This window comes from Nestor notabilis, unplaced genomic scaffold (genome assembly GCF_000696875.1).
Source record: "Nestor notabilis isolate BGI_N333 unplaced genomic scaffold, ASM69687v1 scaffold7923, whole genome shotgun sequence".
Classification (NCBI taxonomy): domain Eukaryota; kingdom Metazoa; phylum Chordata; class Aves; order Psittaciformes; family Psittacidae; genus Nestor; species Nestor notabilis.
In genome coordinates, this window is record NW_009920579.1 from 102,626 (window position 1) to 125,987 (window position 23,362).

Genomic DNA, 23,362 nt, shown 5'->3' on the forward strand with positions numbered 1-23,362 from the left:
ACGAGGCACCCAAAAAGTGTGAGATAGCACCGATGACTTGCAGCCAGGCAGCTCGTCTGCTGTCACTAACAGTCTCATTGGAGGAAAGCTTTTTTGGAAAAGTCTCTCTACATGTTACATGGAGTCTGCATTGTTCTTCCAGCACGCAGCCAGCCCCAACTATCCTATAACTAATTAGTACTCCCTTGGATACAATACCCAAGTCTTTTGTCTCTTGAGTAAATGAAAAACTGGGCATGAAGAGTTGGTGCCAAAAGGAAAAACAAAAAAAGAAAAAGACAAAACAGATATTTCCATATATTGAAGACATTTTCCATGGCAAAAGCAGCTAAACATCTCACAGATAAGAGATAAATTGGAATAAACAGCTGTCACAGTTAAATAAATATCCTGGATAATGTACAGGACCAAAATAACTGCAGCATGGTCGAACTCCTTTCTTCACTTTATTTAGCTGTTCTTGCACGTAGCTCCCAATCTTTCCACTGCTTCAGTTAGTGGAGCATTTATTTTTGAGTCAGCTGCATTTGTTAAGACTGTAATAACGAAAGGCATTTCCTGAGAAGCTGCAAGGATGAGCAGCAAGAAAGAACAACAGCTAAGGAAATTCGGGACCCTAGTAGTGCTTTTTATCTTCCAAGTTCAGATTTTTGGTTTTGATGTTGACAATCGACCTACAACAGATGTCTGCTCGACACACACAATTTTACCTGGACCAAAAGGTGAGGAATATCAGGTTGATAATGCTGACACCAGGAGTGATAGAGGCTGATTTTTAAAAATATAGACATGGAGGGCTTGTGGAATGGGCTGGGGGTGAGAGATGTGAATTATTGCAGACTGTACAAACATCTAGAAAAGTGGAACTGTGATGGGGGAAAGTGATGAAGCAAGGAGATTTGAATTTGCTTTTCTTTAGCTTCAGGAACAGTGTCACCTATTCTGATAGAAGTTAGAGGCGTCCTTTTGCATCTTCCTACAGCCACATAGATCTTCTTTTACTTCTTGTATTCATCACACAACCAGTACAGCCACAAATGGAGTGACTCTGTCTAAAAGTAGGCACCTATTGTGAATTGTTAGTGGTTTGCTCTGCACCTACTGGTAGGAAGAGATATGCAATATTTAAAATGACCGAACTGTCATTATCTCCAAAGGTTTACTTGTAAACACACCTCTGCTGTATTCATCAGACCTGATTCAGCATCTCTTGTTGAATTAAACAGGACTTTTGCTACAGATTTCAACGAGAGCTAGATCAGCTCTGTCACATGCAGGTCTTTTATCTTCAAAACACTCCACAGATATCTGAAACAAAATTTTCTGCATTAACTTACTTTTTGTGTAACACAACTAACATCAGTGGAATTGCCTGGAGTGTATCTCAGCCAAAAATTAGGTCCACGATGCACAAATCTATCTTGCAGTGACAGATCTAAAATATATATTCCACACCATGACTACTGCAGTTCGAACTATTGCCTTCTTTTTAGTAATTCATTGTATTTTTCTGTAGGCTACAGACTCAGAGAAAAAAAAAAAACCAAACAACTGATTTAAATTTTAAGCAGAAAAAAGAGTATCAAGTCAAAAGCACTGCTACAGACTCATTTGTTTTTATGATGGATTATTCAAATGCATGTTGCTTAAAGGACCATTTTTAATCAGCAAGTTAATTTCTTTATGATTACAATCCAGGCTTAAACTTTTGCTGCCACAGCATAAATGCAGAGAGATGTAATGATCCCCAAGGGAGCTAGCAGGAGCTTGTTTAGTTAGTGTCTGAAAAATGGCAGGCTGGAGAACAAAGCTTGACAGAATTGTGTTTAACAAGTCACAAGGCTAATGAGGTGGTCTGGTGACACACGAGAGTAGCTGGGACTCCAGCTGGTTTCTGTGGTCTAGCTCGTACAGGGAGCATTTAAAGGTTAGGTATTAAGGTTCTTTGCAAGCGTGATTCTGAGAAAGTCAGGATTTAGTCATTACCAGTCCTGCTGCCTCCTGGCTGACACCAAGACACATGAGGAGCCAAACACTATATTGGCATGGTCTTTACTACTACTTTAAGATTAGATTACCATGCCCAAGAATCGTGATTGGTGAACAGAGTATTGAATAAATCACCTCCAAATTACTGGCTCACATCCATTGCAGGTCATGAAATACGTTTTCCAGTCTATGTGCTACAGTCCTATAGACTAATTTCAGCTCCTACCAGAGCTGAGCTCATCCAGAATAGTTACATGTAGCTCTCAGTGGCACTGCTTGTTTTGACTGCCGGTCAGCTGGGCAATTCAGGACTGAGCAGGCTGGGTGTGTGAATTACCCTGTTACTCCCCTGGCATCCTTTGTAGTCAAGGATGAAGTGTACTGACCTAATATGGCAGAAGAGAGTGTCCTGCTGCCAGTTTTCCTCTATTCATCTTATGTCTGCAGGCTCAGAGCACATGAACACCCAGCCTACAACCACAGCCACAGGCAATACTTTGCTGCTCAAACTTTAACTGTAGACAAGCCTCTGATTTTGTTGCTGCAAGCTTTATTTTCTGTGCTACCTCTGTTGTGTCCCTTTGTTCACCATTCTCCTGAAAATGGATTTTGTCCCACCCTGCACCAGTTTCACCCCATCACCTGCTCAGCGTCTTCAGCTATGGTAGAACATAGTGGTGGTCCCACAGGACAGAGGTGCTGAGCTCACACAGGACATTGGCCAGCTTTTTCTACCACCACAGGCCAGATTCCTGTTGTGGTAACTTCCTCCTTCCATGTGAACATGGGAACCTCTAATGGGCCAGAGTAACTAGAAGTGCAAGGACTTAAAATGTGTTCAGTGGCTGTAAGACTTCCTACACCACCCACCTAACCTATCCCAAATTGTCCTGTAGGCTAGATCCAGTCTGTGGGCTACAAGTGGGATGGTCCCTAGTGCTATGCAGCAGAAATACTGCTGTTCCCATCACACAGCACAATGGAGAGGAGAAAGCTGAAGGAGAAGTGAGGTTGTTTGGAAAGGCTCAGCATTTATAAACCTTAATTTCTTGTGCTATTGGAGGCTGCATTACACACTTCATAGAATCATAGAATCACAGCATAGTTAGGGTTGGAATCATCTAGGCATTCACAGTTGTTACAGGAGCAAGTGCCTGACCTCTCTGCATGCTCAGCCTGAAAATCACCTGGTCAAAAAGGGTCATTAGTGTTGTGAAAACTGGCCACTTCTACAAGCCATATGTAACTTGTCCAAATTAATTTGTGCAAGCCAAATTCTTTCCCTTCGAAGATATATTCTTCCTTATGCTCATATGAGAGATACCGCAAGAGAAGCATGATATGAGTGATGGGATGAAAAGAAAGAAATTCCAGGCTGATTCTTCAAGAAAGTCTTCAAACCAGTTTTGACAGTCCCACCAGCTCCCTAAAAGCATGAGACAAAACCAGAGACCTTCATGTATAACACAAGGAGCTAGAAAATACTCTGGAAGGATGCAGTTTCCAGGAACAGAAGGAATGCAGTAAATGTCCTATAAGCCTTCTGCACTTTCTGTTGTGATGGGAAAAGTCAGTCTGAGCTAAACTGCTCAGCATTATAATCGAATTGGAGTTTTAGTCTGACATCTGGTGGTCCTGAGTGATGCAAATCAGGACCCTTAAAATCCCTTCCACCTATCTGCTGCTTTTACACCCCTGGTGCAAGCAAATGGAAATTGAAGTCTGCTTGTAAAGAATTATGGAAAGAAAACAGGCACTCCAGAAAAAGGGGATAAAAAGAGTAGAGAAAAGAAAAAGCTTGCACCCCAGTCTCCTTTCCTAGGCAATACTCTGGTTTCTTCTCTAAAAGAAGGGATTATTTTTAATGAGCACAGCCCTAGTGCAATGGCTGCTTTGTTCTGCCTTCCTGAAAAAGGTTTTGAGGTACACAGCAAGCTGACTTACACAGCAGTTAAAAATAGAAATGTGTGAGGCATTTCCTGGGACCCTTATTGAAATAACCCTAGGAAACAAAACAAGAGAAAAAATACATGCTTTGGACCAAAACAGATTTTCAGTATTTGTAACTAGTGATTTTTGTTGTTTGACCTAAGATGTTTAGGAACAGCTTGGTCTCAGCTGGACTGCTGTGGCAAAGGACCTCTGAAAACTTAATCATGTAACACCGATCCACAGCTGAGTAATTAGGGTAATGAAGGCCAAGTCCTGTACTCCATCAACTTTTTGGGTCCAAAGAGGACCATATCGAGCATAAACAAAACAACGAATTTCCCAGGACAGCCAAGAGCTTGGTCTTGCAAAATCAGTCATGGCCCTATTGCTCACTTTCCACCTTTCCAAGCCTGGAAGCAGGCTGGTTCTTGCTGCCGCTGAGAAAGGACCTGGCACAGTGAGGAGGCAGCAGCTAATACAGTGATAGCAAAAGTCGGTCTGTGCCTGGCAGCAGCAGGAACACCGGGCTCTCCTTCCCCTGGGCTCTGCCTTTGACTGGTGTCCTGGCTCTGTTCTTTCTTCCACCCTGCTCTCTCCTGGAGGCTGTAAGCTCAGTTTTGTCTAACCTGCAAAGGAAGTTTTAAGTGGGGTGTTGACAGAGATGAGATGGGATCTGACCTGGTCTGAGTAAAACAATAAGCAACAACATGAGGGCAGAAATAAGCAGAGAGGCCAAAGAACTGATTTCTACACTCCCATTAAAAGAATCAGCAGGGGGAAAGAAGACTGGGGTGGGGGCTGGCTCTGTGGAAGTTGATTTCATGTGGATTTGTGGGAGCTCAGTGCTTCAGAAGACTGGCTATCTGTCCCAGGTCCCAGTTCATTTCCTTTGAAATCCAGACACGGGAACTTCAAAGGTCTTGAATCAGATCCAGGTTGAGAAACTGGAATGAGATGAAATCTGAAGAATACTGGGAGTTTCCCATAGCAATTTAGATGTAAAATGTTTCCTTATTATTTCTGACAAATGATGCTTATAAACTCAATGACATTGGCTGGTGACTCAAAATAGCTTTTACTGTGGTCTCCAGTGTAGCTGTCCATCTCTCTAATTGTGCTTATGCAATTCCACTCCTGGAAAATCTCAAAGTCTCTCAGAAACCAGATAGCTGTTATCCACATTTCCTTCCGAAAATATAAAATGCCTTACCACATCCTATAGGCTGCTCAAACCTATAACTAAATTTCCCTCTTAGCGCCTCACATTTGATCTGAAGAGCCCTTTAATTTCAACATATAATTCTATTTTCATGGCTTTTAGACTTCCTCATCTTAGCATACATTAAGTTTCTGAACTTTATCAGCCTGAGCTACAAAGCATATATGTGGGGACTTGAATACATAAATTCAAAGTATATTGGGTCAGTCTGTTGCCTCACTGAAGCTGTTGTAATCCATGAATCTCTGAGATCATGTCAGAACAGCAGAGGAAAAGGCTGGGAATATTAAATCAGGCAAATCAAGTAAAAGGAGAATCAGGAATAATTCAAATTACTTCTGTGTCATTAAAGAGTCAGTGTATGTCCCAGTCATGCACAAAGGCCCACACTTTCAAATAATACAAGTCAGCAGAGTTTCACTGAGCCCACAGAAGGCTTGGGTCTGGCTCATGCAAGTCAATAGGAGAAGAGGGTCAATGGACATCTATGAGTGGAAAGCACAAAAGTGAGCAGAGAATCCAGTTTATTCTTGAAGATTCTTTCTGTTTCACCAGGGATGGGCAACTGTTGTCTAATTTGGAGCTGGGTGAAAAAAGACAACATGTCCAAGAACAGTGGAATCTCTGGGAGCCCTGAGTGTTCCTACAGGACACCTGAGAGAGTGCCTATGGGTATAGTTGCACACTACAGTTGCACTCTTCTGTCACATCTTCTGCCAAAAAGAGAGGCCAAATATCTTCTTCCCTCACTTTGACCATGTGGTCCTACCTTCACCTTGTGCTGGCTCAGCTGTTCACTCATCAGACTGTTCAGTGAGCTGATTCAGCTCACTCACTAAAAATGTGTATTTGCCTCGTTGAGATTCCTCTGTTTAGTGAGCTGAATTCCTTCAACACAGGGTCAGAAGAGTGCCTGACATCAGGCAGAGGGCAAGAAGGCGTGCAGGCCAGTGCTGGGGGCTGAAGGGAGAAAGAAGGACAGGGAATGTGTCAGATAGGCAGAAGATGTCAAGGAATCCTGTCCTCACTAGCCATATATAGCTTGAAAGAGCTATGTATATATCTAGCCATATACAACAAGAAGCCCCACTGCTACGGGAAATTCGCTAAGGATCTAAAAAGACACTGAAAATGAAATTAGAGGAAATCTTGAGGCTTTCCAGTGATGTAGGTGTGACGCACTTGTACACTGGAAAAACAAACTGAGCTGTGTTTGCTCACTTCTTGGAGTCTGCAACTCCCTCTGGTGACAAAACTTCTCAATAGAGATTGTGCATGTGCAAGTGCTGCAGAGGTTCGCCGTGCTCGGGGTCACTGTGTCCACAGGCTGCAGAGCTAATCCTGTGGCTATCCACGAGGCTCTGCATGAGGGCATGGCATTCAGTGGCTCCTGGAGGGTTCTCAAGGCTTTAGGATGATGCACATTTCCTTATGCCTTTAGTTTAACACCCAGGGCAGGCAGAAATCACCTTTACTTCTCACACTGTCCGTGGAGGTGGGGAGGGTCCCTAGGGCACCTCAGGTGGGACTACAACCATGAAACATGGAGCTCAGCAGAACTGTGTCACGTATGATTGGAGGGTAAAACTGCATAATGGATTCCATACACAGCCTTCGTGGTGAGATGCTGGCTATGCCTAGAAATGCTAAATGCATCCAAGGCAAGCAGTACAAAGCATCCACGTGCATACTAATCAATATTAACCATCCTTTTCCACCTCACATTAAGTCAGTCATGCCCCCAAGGAAGGGCTTCTCAAGGACTTTCTGGCTGGTGATGGACTTTTTTCAATTCAGAGTATCTGATGTAGGAGGACAACTGTGCTGTAGCCCAGCACAGGTGGTGTTAATATCATTTGAAAGGGTGGGTATGCCCTGGAGTGCGGAGGAAGGAATACCTGCAAAGAGAGGCTGAGGGAGCATTAGTATTTCTGCAGTGGTTTTGATCAGGAGACAGGAACTGGAGCTGACCCGAGGCTGTGACTTGCTAGCACGCCTGACAAAATGTCTCAGTAAAATCCTGCGTGGACCCAGGGAGTCTATCAGCAGAGCTCCAAGTGAAAAGACTACGTGCTCACAAACACAGACATTAACCCAGCTAGCAATCTCCGCCTGGCTTTAGTCTTCAGGCAGCCTCAGACATGCTCTCACCCTGATGCAGGGCTGTCTCCATAGATAAATGTGGGTTCCATAATCCCCAGGGATTACACCCTGATTCTCCAAGAACCAGGGTCAGCCCTTGATCACAAGACTTGGAGAGTCACTAAACATATGGGAACAACTTAACCTGAAAACTTCTTCAGTTTGTGACTACAAACCAGATAAACTGCCTGCAAAAGATCCAGCAGGGAAATCTAAGTCACTTGAAAGTCAGTAAATTATTACTAACTAAATTCTTACCAAATGTAACCTCTCAACATTGTGTTATTTAATGAAACTCCTAAAAAGGCAGAGCCCCTTTCAAGGGCCTGAAAATCCTGCTGATTATCAGGCCTTCAGCATTTTCCTGAGCCTGTTTACAGGGAAAGGAAGGACTGTGGTTCCCTCTCAACTACAATTAAAATTTTCTAATGGCTGCAGAAGTCATTTACAGTTTATGGCTTCTGCTTCCCTTCTGTCTCACACAGTCCCAAGCTGGAAGAGTCTAGTAATTTAGTGCTCCATGTGTTCATTTTAATAGTCTGGTATTTAAAATCTGTGACACAGAAGAAGCGAATCAACTTGAGGGAATGCTAACAAGGTTGAGAAATGGTCTTGCTTCAGCTACTGGCTCCAAGTGCTTCACCCATGTTCAAATGCCAGTGCAGAGCATTATCGGACATCCTTCCAACCACAGTTTTAAAGTGACAATCTGCTAATTAGGTTAAAACTTAACCTGCCACTGCCCCACGTGTAAAGCAGCACAAAGGAGAGGTTAGCGTCTAGGTATAGGCTACAACCATACGAGGTCAGGGTCCACAGGTATTTCTTTTCTGTAAGAAAACTCTTGCTGCACAAAGCACAGTAGCACAAAATTCAAGATCTGGTCCAGTGTACTGTGAGGATGTAGATGCTTTTCTGCCAGGTTACAAAACTGTGGTGATACAGTGGGATGGCCTGTGCACAGGAAGTCTCAGAGGAAAAGGTGGGTTACTTATTACAAATCAGAAACGAAACCAGCTCAACCCCTACCCATAACAAGTCAACCAACCTCTCGCAATCCCTTCTACCTGGATGCAAATCATGGAGAGACCACGAGGGGGGAGCATAATCCAAGAATTCACAAATCTTGCACTCGCTGCCCACAGCACACAACACATTTATAATTATAACATCATATTATCAAGCACTGGGTTTAATCCAGTATGAAATTAATAAGATGGTACTACTAATTAATACTGGTTTATCCTACCATTGCTTTTTAATGGTCTACTCATTCTCAGATGCAATATGGGGACAAACCCAGGATTTCCCTCCCTTACAGATAAGCAAATTATTATCGTTCTCATTTTCCTGGGTAAGGAAAACTAAGGCAGATGTGCTGGGCTGCTTTATGGCAGATGAAACAGAAACAGGTGGCAGATCTTACTGCCGTCTTCCTCAGGCTTTTAGAAGGCGTGAGCAAATATTGGGACTACACAAGGTGTTAACAACAGAAGTTGAGACACTAATCTCTCAGAATCCCCAGAACAAACATTCCCACACCTTTTACCCCTTTCTCCTGTCAGCTCTCAGTCTGATGGCCTTTATAGGACAACCTAGCTTTATCCCCAGCTGCCCCGTGTGTGAAAGGCTTGCTCCAAAGTCTCTCAGAGAAAAATCACTGCAGCTTTCAGTGGCTTGAAATGCTGAAACTGAGAACGGAAGAAAAGGTTTTTGGGAAGTAATCACAGCTTCTCCACTTGTATTTCTTTCCTAGGGTCTATTTCCTAGGCTTTCTTTCCTAGGCTCTATTTCTAAGCTTAACTGTCTAAGTAATGTTTCTTACCAAAAAAGACCCCATCTTTCTTACAGAGAGGTCTTCCCTCTGCAGCAAACAACAGTATCTCTAAAGTCCTGAACCCAACCGAGCAGGCTGCAAGCCACAGGGAATATAGCTATCTGGCCTGAGTAAGGTGATGAGGACTGCCATGGTGACAAGGCCTGGTTTGGAAGGTCAGCAGGCATCTGGTTTGCTCTCCTGTGTGATACAGGCCAAAGAAACTCCCTCAGCAGTTTCTACAGGAGACCCAGAGTAACAGCATATCTTACACAAAGAAATTCATTGCATGGGGAAAGGCTGCACATGAAAAGCCTCCTAAATCTCCCTCCCCTGCCAAAAAGTGCGGTCCATTTGTTAAATATCCCTATATTGCATTTCTAGTCAGGACTTATCCAGCTTTTCTAGCCCTTGAATCTTTTCTGCTTCCTTTCTATTATCACACAGTTCTTCCCCTGTAGGTATGGGTTTACAGACCATGGTTATACCAGCTCTTAACCTTCTCCCAGAATTTTATTTCACAAGCCCTTTGTCAGCCTCTGGGAATCTTCTGAATTTCTGGACTACTGAGAAGTGATGTATACTTTTCTCAAGGGTTTTATAGATGAGTTTGGAAAGGACAATTTCTCGGTTTCTCAGTTGTAATGTTGTTAGCACTGAGGTCAACAGCAAAATTAAACTGTACACTCTGCTGTTCCATGGTCAGTAGACAAGAACCCAGTACAAGCAGCCATCCTTCCATCACTTCCAGGCTCAGACCTGCAGCTTCAGTTGGATATTTAAAAAGCCTGGCTTTTGGAAATATCCAGTATTTAAGAACCAGTGCCCATCACTCTAGCAAATGCTTCCGCCCTCCAATGCAAACTGAAGTTCAGCACTTTATCTTTCTCAGCCTGGACCACAGACCTTCCCCCCAGAAAGGGCATCCTGACCCACAGGGTGAGCCTGCACTCCACAAGAGACTCCTAACAATGAAGCTTTTTTCAGCACATAGGAACACACTCAGCCAAGTCCACATAACTGACATGGAAAGGAGCCAAACAGCTAATACTACATTTTATTGGCTGCAATTAATATGCACCACTTCTCATCTGTCATCACGCCACAGCGCAGCCCACGATATGCCACCTGTGGCTACAGAAATAGGAGAAGGTAAATCAGGAGTGAGTGGGCAGTATTTTTCAGAAAATAAGAACGAGGCCTAATGAACAATCAGTCTTAAAGCAATCACTGGAAGCTACTTTCTCCCCCAGCACATAAATCACTGAGCTCTTTGCCACAGGATATTTATTATAGGGGCCAAAAATGTGAAAGGGTTTAAAAGGCACAAGACTAATCTGTTCAGGGAAGAATTACTGGTGGCTGCTCACAAGTGGTCTGGATGCCATGCTTGGCTCAGGCAAGCCCTTAAACCACTGCTTGGGACAGGCTGCCTGGGTCATAGTCACCCTCAGCACACCTAGTTCCCTAAACACCTTCTACCAGGGCTGGAGGACCACGTTCAGTGAGATGGGTTATTAGTCTTTTCACAAAATGCTCTTCTGTCCTCACTTCTCTTTTGCTGATATCCAGATCTCCCTCCCTTGGGTCTCCATACGCTGCAATGCAGCCTTTTCTCCCCTTCTGGGCTGCAGGCACTGACACAACTGGCTGCCACTCCCATGGGAGATACTGGCTTGGCCAAGACATGGTGGCACTCCTTCCCACTGCACAGCACGGCTTATTGCAGGCAGCAGCAGGGAACAGGGGCAGAGGATTTGGAAGGCTGCCTATAGGTAGTGCTGGTCATTTGGTGCAGGGAGTGCAAGGGTTGGCCTCTGTTAAAAAATAGTAAAGATGTTCTTGGGATTTGGTAAAATCTAAGAAGTAGAAAATAAGAAAATCAATTCCAGTTGTGCTTCCAATTTTCTGCATAATGTGAAGTGAAAGTGTATTTTACCTAAGGAAGGAGATAACATTTCTTTCCTACTAACTGCTGTTTTGCTCCATTAGACTGTAAGCTGTTCAGTGAGAGACTGTCTCTTACAATAGTACTCATACAATACTATACAGGAACCTGTGTCATAGGGTCCTGATCTCGTTTGGAGAAATCCCCGCACTCCTGTAATAAATGCAATGATTTTACCTCTTACAGATGCTCCGTGTATGTTGTCTTCAAACTAAAGCAGTGGAGTAATTGCAAAACACATTTGTTATAGCAACATATAAATGTCACCTGTCAAACAGTGAAGGCAAGAATTCTGCCATACTAGGAGCTAAGGTCTATGTTAAGATCTATTTCAACATATTTACATTCCTTCCATTCCAAAAGCATCTGCATACCTTGAACCCAGAGTCACTACAAACAGAGTGACTAGGAACAATTAAATTCCTATTGCCTCCCCTGGCAGTTCATCCGTGTGTGTACAGGTTTCCAAACACAGAAAGACTGCTTTATTTATCCGCTTTACAGTTAATAGGGCTTAAAGGGAAGGGCTAGAAGTTGCTGTAATTCTCATGTTGGAATAGTCTCTCCAAAAAAGAAATTTTTTAGCTTTTCTTAATGATGGTCAGATTCATCAGCTCTTCTCTGGAAATTTATGCCATGGCTGCTGTGCCTGCAAGTAAGAAATTAGTAGGAAAATGAATTTCTTAATGTGAACCTTACTTTCTGTGGATGTATGGTTGCACTTATTGCACTGAAAGAAATGTACCATGATGCTTTATTTCCTGTTTCTTTGGAAGGGGATGAAGGTGTAAAAGGAGATAGAGGAGAAGTGGGCAAACAAGGAAAGGTTGGACCAAAAGGACCAAAAGGTATTTATGATGGTTTGCTGGCTATTACTGATATATGAGTATCATTATACACAACAGTACGGGTGCATATGATCTTTAATGCTTTTCATTCCTGTTGCATCTGTGTTTCACAATCCTGTGAAACATTAATCAGTGAACCTAACAATACTCACAGAGCTTGGTGTAATTCCTATGGACACATAAGACAGCTACATGTGGCAATAAATCAAGAGTCATGCAATAAACCAGCGCATTTACTGCTGCTCTCCCAAGTAGCTGTCATTAGTGCAATCCAGGAGAGCCAGATCATGTGTATAATCATTACCCAGATCATACATACAATGAGGAAGAGTACTATTCTCTCAATGAAATGATCCTTTAGTTGAAACTGAATTTTGAGAGTTATTTCCTAGTAATAGGAAGTCAGGATGCTCCACAAAATTCAGTCTCAGTTGTCCCTATTTTGCAGAAGGGCGAATGAAGGCATACACTAAGAAACAGTGCTGCCTCTGATCAAAAAGTATCTGAGCTGAGCACAAGGAGCCGCAGATGTCTCGGATCTTGGCTCTGTTAAACATATCCCATAACTACCGTGTGAGCTGGGCAGAGCATTCGGAGGCACCAGATGTGAGGGTGTCAGCCTTGTTTGCATACTTTAATTAAAAAGCTTAATTTACCATTAGAGTTTAATGATAATGCATAGCCATGGTCTTTCTTCCTTGACATTGGTCTAAGACTAATCAGAAAAGTTTTTACTTCTATAGAAACTTTAAAATCACTCTGTTGTTATTGTTATAATTAAAAAGCCTTTTCAATTTTTCAATGCATTCATATGGCTTGGCTTCTTACCTTAAAAAGAAGATTAAGCAAAATATAATCAATATATAATTGATTAATATATAGAATAATATAATTATATATTATATCATATTGTATTATACAATATCATATATTATATAATATATATATCAAATTACTACATAAATCAGTAACAATTTATGAAGTGTCTTAATGATATTAAACTCAGTGTGGAAACTGAGATTCCCTAATTTGGGCTGTCATCATTAGCCACCTGTTTTAGAACTTACTTAAACTATTAATTAAAAAGGCACCTGTTATTGGTGCTCTGAGGGCTGGGAAAGCACACATAGCAAAACTAAGTAGCTGCCTATTTGCAGTCCTCCTTTGAGAAGGATTCCCAGCAAGGCCACAAGGAAGAAAGAAAGGGTTTTGTCTGGGGTGGAGAAAAAGAACCCCAAATAAAACTTGACATAAGCCTCATTTGGCTGTGAAATAAAATAAGCATTTTATTGATTTTATTTGAATACTCATTAGCAGTTTTAGTTTTTATTTTCTGTAAGGAAACATGATGTTCCTGGGCATTTCAACAGGCAGTTAGAGTGAAGTGCCTTGCAATCTTCTACTGTTGTATCCTATAGTAGCAGAAATCTGCACTGTCCTCCTGCAGCCATCCTCAGGGCTCCATGCACTTTGACTTTGCCACACATGTAGACTAGCCGAGCTCAGGAAAAACAACAGTAGCAGAGACCTAAATAGTGCCTTGGAAAGAAATGACAGAAACCATCCATACTCTTTTCCTCTTTATTTCTCCTCTTAGGAAACAAAGGACCTGTGGGGGATGCTGGTGATCAGGGAATGCTTGGGAAAATTGGCCCAATCGGTGGAAAGGGTGAGCTCTGGTCTGGGAATTTTCTTGTTTTTTTCCCTCAAGGTAAATATGTGTTTTGTGAGAGTTCCAGCTATGGAGTAATATCAAACAATGGCTGGAACCAATGCTCTCCAACTGGAGTTATGCATAAAGATTGGTGACGAGCTAACTGAGATAATATTTTATTTCCCACGTGCAATATAACCTACCTACTTGGCTAAAATAATTAGCTTTATGAGTTAAGGAATTAATCCTCTTTAATGGTAAAAGAAGAAGGAAGAAATCAGGCTCCTGTGAAGTAAATTCTCTGAATGCTCTATAAGAGAAAGCCAAATTTGTGCCTCTGCTTTGGATGCTGAAGGCCTAGGTCAACATTCTGCTGCTGCTCAGGATGCCAAACCTTGTCACCTGCACTGCTGTGGGACGTGTGAGCAAGCAGAGCACAGGACAGCTCAGTAATGAAAGGAGTTTAGGAGGTTTAAGAAAGCACTCAAGTAACCAGGGACAACTACTTGCAAATCAGGGTAGGCTCCAAGTCTACCTGGATAATAATTTCATTAGGTTATTTTATTATTTTATTAAATTATTCTCTAGTTGCCTGAGAAGAAGAACAGGCAATCCTTTCTGGTATTCCTAAAGAGCTACTTAAGAAGGAATATTACTTCTGCCACAAGGAGACCTGCCTTGAAAGCTGAGCAGGGCCTCTGCCATCCCCAGGGGAGCTCTGGTCTCTAACCAGCACATCAGCCCAGGCATGTGGGTGAGCGGGTGGAACCATCTCTCCAGGGGGCTTCTCAAGCCAATGTTTTGAATAAAGCTTTGATGGCTTCTAGCCAGCCACAGTATCAGAGAAGAACAAAAGAATTTGGCCTGAGGGACTAATTTTTGGAAGTACCCAGATAACTGAAAACTCAGATGGTTATCTCCTAAAGTTGTCTTCAGTCACCAGAGGAGACTACAACTTAGGAATCCCACAAATTATTTATCTTTATCTGTAAGTAAACCAATGCCAATGCTCTGAGCCTTTAAATCAAGCTCTCTCTCAACCAGAATGTACAATTTATTTGCCCCTTTTAGTTTTTCTCATTTTCTTTCTCTATTTGCAGAAGCAAAGGTCACTAAGTCACTGTTTAAATCTACCATGAAACATTCGAGTTCTTAATGAAGCAACCCTGAAATTTCAGCTTGTAAGTGTACAGTGTCAAGCAATGCTAACTAAAACGACAGCCAACTCCTGATTTGTTTTACACAGCCATATAAAGGAAAACCCACATCAAAACATGGCCATCAACAAGGCAGAGCAAGTATTAGTATTTTTGGCCTCAGAAGGTTTTAATTCATAAAAGAACTGACATTAATTTCAGATGAAATCCAGCTGTTCCTGATCCAAAATACAGCTGAGATTTTTAAAAAGCTAGTCACCTTCACTTACATAGTAGCACAGCATTTGGAGAAGTATTTTTATCACTTTTATGATTTATAGAAGAACATACAAGCAGCTGGATGAAAATAAATCAATTTCCGTGAACTATAGCTGAAATGAAATGCTGCTCCTTACTGACCTCATTTTGTGCATGTGCTAACTGCTGCCCACACACACAAGGTGTTGCACACGTGAATTCAGTGGCTTAGTGCACATGAGCTTCATCTGGTGCCTCATTCCATCATGGAGCTACTGAACCCAGGGAAGAGCTCTGTTCTGCAGGGCAATGAGAGAACCCAGGTCTCACCTCTCACAGATTTCATGAGTGCTTTCAACCTCTCAGGATCATTTTGCAGTTTATATTTAAAGTAAGTGGTACCAGGAGCCAGCAGCACACAAGATGCCTGTGTTATCAGTGAGTTAGCTATTAAAGGGTTCTCCTTATTTCCATACACCAGAATTAATCACAATTTATTTGACTTGGCACATCTGCCAGTACAGTACATCAGGGTTTCCTATCAGAAGCATGCTGTTAATGTATTATTAAACAGGTTTTCAGATACTCTCCCCTGACATGTGCACTGTCTGAGATCTGAGACCATATTTTCCTCTTTGTTCAGGTGACAAAGGAGCCAAAGGCTTATCAGGGGTCTCTGGAAAAAAGGGAAAAGCAGGTAAGCTGTGCATCCTTCTCTGCACAATGGTCAAGTCTGCTGAGTTACCTAAATTCATGGGCAATGTTTGGTATCACAAAAACTAACACATAGACAGGCCAGTGGTACATTTATACCGGAAACTAGAAGAAAGTTTCTGAATACCAAAGGTCCTAATTCTATTAAGGATTCATATTAATATATATTCGTTATTTTATTAAGTTTCCTAATAGGAGCATGGGGATGAAAATAAGTGATTTTAGATAAAGCGTAATCTGTTACATAAATGCAATGCATTTGCTCACAGTAGGAGAGTTTGGATCTGATGACCCAGAAAGTTCTTTTCAGTCCTAATAACCTTGAATGTTTTTCCACCTTGAATGAACAGTTGTATTCATTTTTAAGAGATTTCATATGCAATGCCAGTTTGGTTCTTAATGTGAAATCATCAGCAACTTCTTCTCCCTGAGAATAACAGAGGAACAAACATAAACCTATACCAAGCCAAATTTCAGTTTACTAACAAAAATATAACTGAGACTTCAGTGCTTGAAAGTTATTATTCAAGTTGGTATTGATTATTGCTGCTGGACCACAGCTGCATGCAGCAATTAGACTAACATAGTCCTACCAAAGTTTTGCCAATCCCACCTCTATGCACACTCACAAAACTTCACTGAGAGAGCACCAGTTCCCCATTTCATGGATGCTGTTTTTTCTATTAGAAGGCTGGGGAACCTGTGCTATTTACAGATACAAGAGAAACCTTTGGCATTCAGCTGTAACACTGTAGTGATCACCACAACAAGCCACAGCTCTGCCACTAGATGAAATCGATAATGAGAGGGGCAGAGGATATGCAAATCCCATACTGATATGGGTGGAAGGAAGATGGGAAACTTTTCTATCCGCATTTTTAATAGTAGGGATTCTTAAACCAGTTAACAAGGGAGTGTACAAAGCCACAAGATTAAGCTCTTTGATCAACAGAATTATGGCCAGTGTGGCAGGATGAGACTGGCTCTCCACAAGTGGAGGCGAAGTCTTCAGAAGGTTTGGAAGTGGGCTATAGAGGACCCCCAATGCACACACACAAATGATTCTAAACAGATATATCCTCTATTTTTTTTATTGCATCAGGCACGGTCTGTGACTGTGGAAGATACCGCAGAGTTGTTGGACAACTGAATATCAACGTTGCTCGTCTTAACACATCCATCAAGTTTTTAAAGAATGGTGAGGACCCTTATGTATTTGATGTGATCTATTTGGCTCGTTGCTCTTCTTTCACCATTGCTGCTCTATGATCTATCTGGATCCATAGATGATCCAGAGAGATGGTTCCACTGTGTGAGGCACTCTGAAAACATACAGAAAAGAGACACCTGTAAGGATATAAGCAGCAGATGACCAAAAGCAACACACAAATTATCAACAGCACAACAGAAAGGTTCATGAAAAGCACAAAGCACAGCTTGCTAACTGCCTCTGCACTGTCAGTCTGCTCAAGCTCTGCAGCCACACAGGCAATGAAAGGAAAAAGTTTGTGTCAATCTGCTCCAGAGAGGCAGAGGAAGCCATAGGAACCTACTGATCTTTCTGCCACACAAGAAGCCTGCAGACATGGTACTCTTAGTGCTTCCCTCAGTGCAAGCACCTTTTTTCTGTAACAAGGGACCAACACACAAAGGCATGGGTTACAATATCCAAATACCAATACCGAAACACCTAAACGATGCCTACAGGAGATCTGAAGAGGGACTTTTTGCAAGGGTATGTAGTGATAAGACAACGGGTAATGGCTTTAAACTGGAAGAGAATAGCTTTAGATTAGACATGAGGAAGTTCTTTACTGTGAGAGTGGTGAGACACTGGAACAGGGTGCCCAGAGAAGCTGTGGTTGCCCCATCCTTGGAAATGTTCAAGGCATTGGATGGGGCTTTGAGCAACCTGCTCTAGTGGAAGGTGTTCCTGCCCACGGCAGGGGGTTGGAAATAGATGATCTTTAAGGTCCCTTCCAACCCAAACCATTCTATGGTTCTATAAGAAGCCATGTCTGCAGGCAGTGCTGTCACAGGGACAGTGCAAACTGTCCCCACTGAACGGAAGGAGGCGTGTTTCCTGGCATAGCAGAGATTTTGAGAAGGCTCAACCACTCCTCTAGGACTAGGGCTGTAACAGTAAATTAAATGTGTTTGAGACTGTTCTCTGGCACTGTGGGCAACCAGTACAGCACAGCACACATCTGCATTTCAGATCCTACAAAACTGAATGCCATGTTGTCCAGAGTGTCCCTCTACTAACTAACTGTGCCTGGACTAAGTCCTGAATTGTTTGGAAGAGTATCAGTTATCCCAGGCCAAAGTTCTGCTCAGGACCATTCCTGATTGCTATCCATTATGAGGGATAATCAAATTCCAGCTATTCACTGGGATACACACTGATTGAGAAGTTTGCCTCTTAAAGCTGGTGAGCAGCCAGTTTTTTCCAAGTCAATGCCACTTAGTGGCTACAGAGCAGCTCTGAGTATCAGGCTGTATTGAAATGTCTTATTTTAGCAGTCATGTTGATTTTCCTCTACATAGAAAGGGCCTGAAAAGCTACCTATACCCCTGTGTTTCTACCCCAGGGCACCCTTCCACAATCTCTATTCAAAAACATGCAGACCAGCAGGGATGATCCAGTTATTTGACCATTTAGCATGCCTTTATTTGATCAGTACTACATATCCAGGAGGTAAAGCTTAAGTGTCTCAGAAGAAATATGCCAGTCAGGACTGACTAGTTCTTGTTCTAACGTGTGCAAGGTGCTTGTCGGTCCCACTAGTAGCATCAGTTTCTGATCATATCCTCATCAGTTATTACAAATTCAGTGGTGGGAATACTTTTCCTCTCTCCCTTTTATTAATTCTAATGTAAAAATCATCTCACTGTCATACTGGAACAGAAGCACCTTCAATATCTGTTGACATGCCATTAAGCAATTTTTTTTCCCCTTAAAGTTATAGCAGGTATCAGGGAGACAGACGAGAAATTCTATTACATCGTGAAAGAAGAGAAGAATTACAGAGAAGCCTTGATCCACTGCAGGGACAGAGGAGGAACACTGGCCATGCCCAAAGATGAGGCAACTAACGCCCTGATTGCTGACTACATCTCCAACAGCGGCCTCTTCCGAGCCTTCATTGGGCTGAACGACATGGAGAAGGAAGGACAGTTTGTGTATGCAGACAACAGCCCACTGCAGAACTACAGTAACTGGAAGGAAGGGGAGCCTCATGACCCAGCTGGGCGCGAGGACTGTGTGGAAATGCTCAGCACGGGAGAGTGGAACGACTCCGAGTGCCAAGTCACCATCTACTTCGTCTGTGAATTCCTCAAGAAGAGGAAATAAAAGTGACACAGAATTTCACCTGGCACCGGCTGCGCATACAATAACCCCTCCTCATTCACCCACTGTAGGGAAAGCACACAACCAGGGTCAGGGCTTGGGCCAGCCTTCACCTCACTGGGTTAAGAAAGAGTAACTACTGTTAAGATGGCAGTGACCATAACGTCAGCACAGGTATGCAGGGGGTATCCAGCCAGTTGTGAATTCTTATTTCATTTCTATGTGCCATTTAGGGTGCGCATTTCTATGCACAATTTAGGGGCAAATTTATAGCACACAGAGGTGACTATGAGTTCATTAATGCTAGGAATAGTAGACTCACTGGTATACTAATTGCTGATGTGCATCACAAAGTCCACAGACAGAAAGAGTGGGATCTTTACTTATGTCTGACCTGCACAGGAAGTCCTAGTCATTTTCCTGGTGCCTTCAGAAAAGCTGGGAGAACAGGTTTGCACTTTCTCTTGAAAAAATCCTTTTTTTTTAGAATCACGGAGTAATTTAAGTGGGAAAGGATCTCTGGAGGTGATTGCCTTGAATCTGCCATGCAAAGCAGGGCCAACTTCAAACTTAGGTTAACAGTTGTCATGCTTTTCTTAATTTGGCTGTGCAATTATATTGCCTGATACACAGGGGAAGACTCATTTATCTCTGCTGCCAACTCTATTATCCATCGGGATGGTCTGATGCCACAGCTTGTAGGCAACCTAAGACCAGATAGAGCAGTTCTAATCTCTGATGTTCCCCAAAATCCACGAAAAACATAGAGAAGTCTAGCACAAAGACCAGTGCAAAGGAAGCAACACTATTACTGCAGGCTGTAAACAGGCACATGTAGTATCAGTTATACCAGTGTGCACTGCTGGCTTAACAAATACCTCTAGGAACATGTTAACTCCCCAGCTCAGTAGCCATTAACATCTGATGCCTCATGCTAAAATCACCAGTGCCTTTGCAAGAAAGGAAGCAGCTATAGAACAGACTTTATCCCCCAAGAACCCAGATTCAGGTGTGTTTGAACAACTTAGTCAGGCACTTCAGCATGACTCTCCAGAGAAGATGAGCAGTAAGTATGAAGGCTTTGCTGCCCATGCCTGGCTACTCAGATCTCCATGTCAGTATGCCCACAGTGGATCGTATTTTCATGTCTCTGATAATACCGGAGAAGCTCTTTTCTTCATGCACAGCAACCATTTTGCCTTCAGAAGTGAGCCTGTTCTTACTCATGGTTCATCTTTCTTCACAGCAGGTGTCAAGAGAAACCCCAGGGCCCCTGAAATGAAGGTCTATAGATTTTTTTTCCTACCTGCCACTAAAATTGAAGGAATGCTATCTGGAGGCTAAAGAGAATGCTAGACACTAGGCACAGTACAGCAATGTACCCTGCAGGGCACTCTGAGCACTGGCTGCACATGGTCTTCCTCTGGGTATATGAAGAGTTGGACATGCCATGAGCTATTAATGCAGAGGGGTAGCTACAAGTCTCCTTTCTACTGGTGTGTACAGCACTGCAAAAACAAATAGACAACAATCTACTTCCTCAACCTCACCCTCAACAGGAAGATCCACCAAACCATTTAGCTGGTTGTTAATGTGACTCCAAGCTCATGTCTGAGCAATGACCAATGCAGGAGCATCCCAGCAGACTCTGACTCAGAACCACTCTTGCAATCCAGTTTTTCTGCCACTTGTTCCTCCATAAAACCACCTGTTGCTACCAGCAGTAAATTACCCGTGTTGCTACACACCCTCCAGGGAACTATTCAGGCCCATGAATAAAGAGGTGGAACCACATTTCTTTTCATTGCTGCCCTACCATGCTATGACAGTGTTTGGCCAAATAGGTTCACTTAGCACAACATAACTCATCCTGAATTGTTCCCTTCCTGGGAATTGATATTCCCCCAAATTAAGCAGAATTACATTTTTTGGGATCTATAATAATAAACTCATTAAGCTAAACACTTTGGTTTTAGAATCATTAATGGCTAATGATAAAGAATTAATGACTAATTCAAGGCAAAGTTTCTTGAGGAAAAGTAATGCCTTTCAGAAGCTCAAGTGCAGGGCTGCAAGACACACTCATAGTAGGTCAGTTCTTACTAGTCATGCAGAAGTGGCAGAGTAATATCCCCAAGGGCAGGGACAATCACACTGATACACTCTCCACACCCAAGAAGTCACCAATACATGCTTGCCAGATTGGGGGTCCAAATTCTGGAAACTTCTAGGCCATTCTGAGACCACTGGCTGACAAAATCCCTAGTGCTACGCTCATCATGAACAGCCCATTCTCCCATTCTTTTAGGAGGAAACTCGGCTGGGAGAAGGTGTTAGCGGGCAATACTTTGCTGCAGGATCAAGCTCTGCCTGAGATTGGACAAGGCACTCTCCTTCATGCACAAAATCAGGGAATACATGTCTAAATTGAAACTCTGGTCTTCTTTAGGAGACTGTCAGTTATAAGTAATCCTCGAGCATGCTCCATGGATGGGAAAGAATCACAGTCACACTCTCTGGCTGCATGGCTGAAGGAAGCAAATGAGGAACTTGTACTGGGTTTCTGCAATGGAAAGGCTGGAACTGCTCAGTTCCTCCATCCTCCTCCTCTCCTACCACACCAGGTTAATCCTTTCTTAAATAGGAAAAATAAACAAAACCAGCCCTTTTACATAGTCACAGTGGGCAAGGCCATACCACTTGAAACAAGTAGACCTGGGGTAGCTGTTCTTTTGCTACCTACTGAAGAGGAACAGCAGAGGAGCAGAGCACAGTTTTCAAGCTAGCCTGGTGTAAGTATGATCAGGTGCTTGCACAACCCATTCCTGCAGCATGAGGTCCCAGATAATAAATTGTGCCAAGAAGCCTAACTCACAGGCCAAGCCAAATAAAAAAGCCTATCCCACACAGGAAACCTGGCAGGTAGGTCCATACAGCTCTGCACCATGCCATGTGGACATGAGCTTGAGCATGCACCAACTCAAGTATTATAGCTGTGTTTTGTAGAAAAAATATACTCGTTATAATTAAGAATGTGGGCTCTATCACTGCTCGCCAATGGAAATTCACTGTGGTGGGTAAAGTACCTTAGTTTTCTACAGGAAGTAGATGGAGCCAAGAACACAGGAAATGGTATCTGACTATTCAGGATTTATGGTCTGTTAGAGTTTGAACCTAAATCATTTTACCCAATGCCAGTATTATTTTTTCCCATGTTTTTCTTTTCATGATTCCCAGGCTGAACCTTTCTTGTTTCAATTATGTTTCTTGTCCTCCCACCAGTTACCACTGTGAAGAGCCTGGCTTAATCTTCTGCTGCTATGAGGTCCACCTGAAGCCACATGTTCTTCAGGCTGGACAAATTCAGCTCCTTTAGCTCTCCCTCACATGGCTCCAACTCCAGTCATCCTGGGGGCCCTTGGCTGAACTTGGCTCCAGTTTTTCAATGCCTTTCCTGTACTGGGAGAGCTCAAAAGGACACAATGTCTAGATGTGGTCTAACAGGTCCTGAGCAGGAGCATAATCTCTTCCCTCAAGCTCCTGGCTGCACTCCCTCCAGCAGAGTCAGGATGCCTTTGCCTTCTTTCCTGCCAGGACTCTCCAGGCTCTTCTCAGTAAAGCCAGTCAGCTCCAGCCTGAATTGGTGCAAGGGATCAGCATTCCTAGATGAGGGAAAATGCATTTGCCCTTGCTGAATTTCATAAGGTTCCTGTTGGCCCATTCCTCCAGCCTGCCTAGGTCCTTCTGTATGGCAGCCCTGCCCACAGCATGTCTACTGGTATGATTTACCATTGGTGAGATCCATGCTGATTGTCCCTAATCACCAGCTTCTCCTTCATAAGCCCAGAAATGTGCTCCAAGAGGACTTGCCCCTTTAAGTTCCATGAGGACCAAAGTGATGCTGATCAATTTATAGTTCCCTAGATTATTTTTGGCCTTTTTGAAGAAGGGTGCAATATTTACCTATTTCCAGTCATTAGGAACCTTCCATGATCTCCAATATGATAGAGTGGCCCTGCAGAGACATCAAACCAGTTTTCTTGGCACCTTAGATACAGTCTGCCTGGTCCCATGGAATTTTCTGGTTGAACTCTCTGAAGTTCTCTGCCTAAATTGTAGTTATATTTGAATCCTTTCCCTAAGTACAGAGGAATGGGATAGCTTGTTGGTAAAGATGGAAAAGAAACCTCAGAATACCTCAGCTTTACCTGTGTCTGCTGCCACTACATCACCTCCATTCAGCAGTGGTTCCACATTTTCTTTGCTCAGCCTTTTTACAAGAACACTGCAGTGGAAACTCTTCCTGTTATGCTTCCTGTGCAAGTCTCAACCTCATTTAAGTTTTGGATCTCTT

At 42.9% G+C, this 23,362-nt stretch overlaps 1 protein-coding gene across 1 annotated transcript; it reads left to right on the forward strand.

Annotated features, from left to right (window-relative positions):
- Positions 1-279: 279 nt before the first annotated feature.
- On the forward strand, positions 280-19,011 carry COLEC10 (collectin sub-family member 10 (C-type lectin)). The gene is made up of 6 exons (XM_010010731.1): positions 280-722; positions 11,823-11,894; positions 13,492-13,563; positions 15,586-15,639; positions 16,759-16,854; positions 18,620-19,011. Exons 1-6 carry the CDS (start codon positions 575-577, stop codon positions 19,009-19,011), a joined length of 834 nt encoding a protein of 277 aa, XP_010009033.1. The 5' UTR covers positions 280-574.
- The last annotated feature ends 4,351 nt before the right edge of the window (positions 19,012-23,362 follow it).

Coding starts and splice junctions, on each gene's coding strand:
- COLEC10 (XM_010010731.1), top strand. CDS start 575: ATGAGCAGCAAGAAAGAACAACAGCTAAGGAAATTCGGGACCCTAGTA. Junction 723..11,822: donor AATTTTACCTGGACCAAAAG/GTGAGGAATATC, acceptor TTTCTTTGGAAG/GGGATGAAGGTGTAAAAGGA. Junction 16,855..18,619: donor CATCAAGTTTTTAAAGAATG/GTGAGGACCCTT, acceptor TTCCCCTTAAAG/TTATAGCAGGTATCAGGGAG.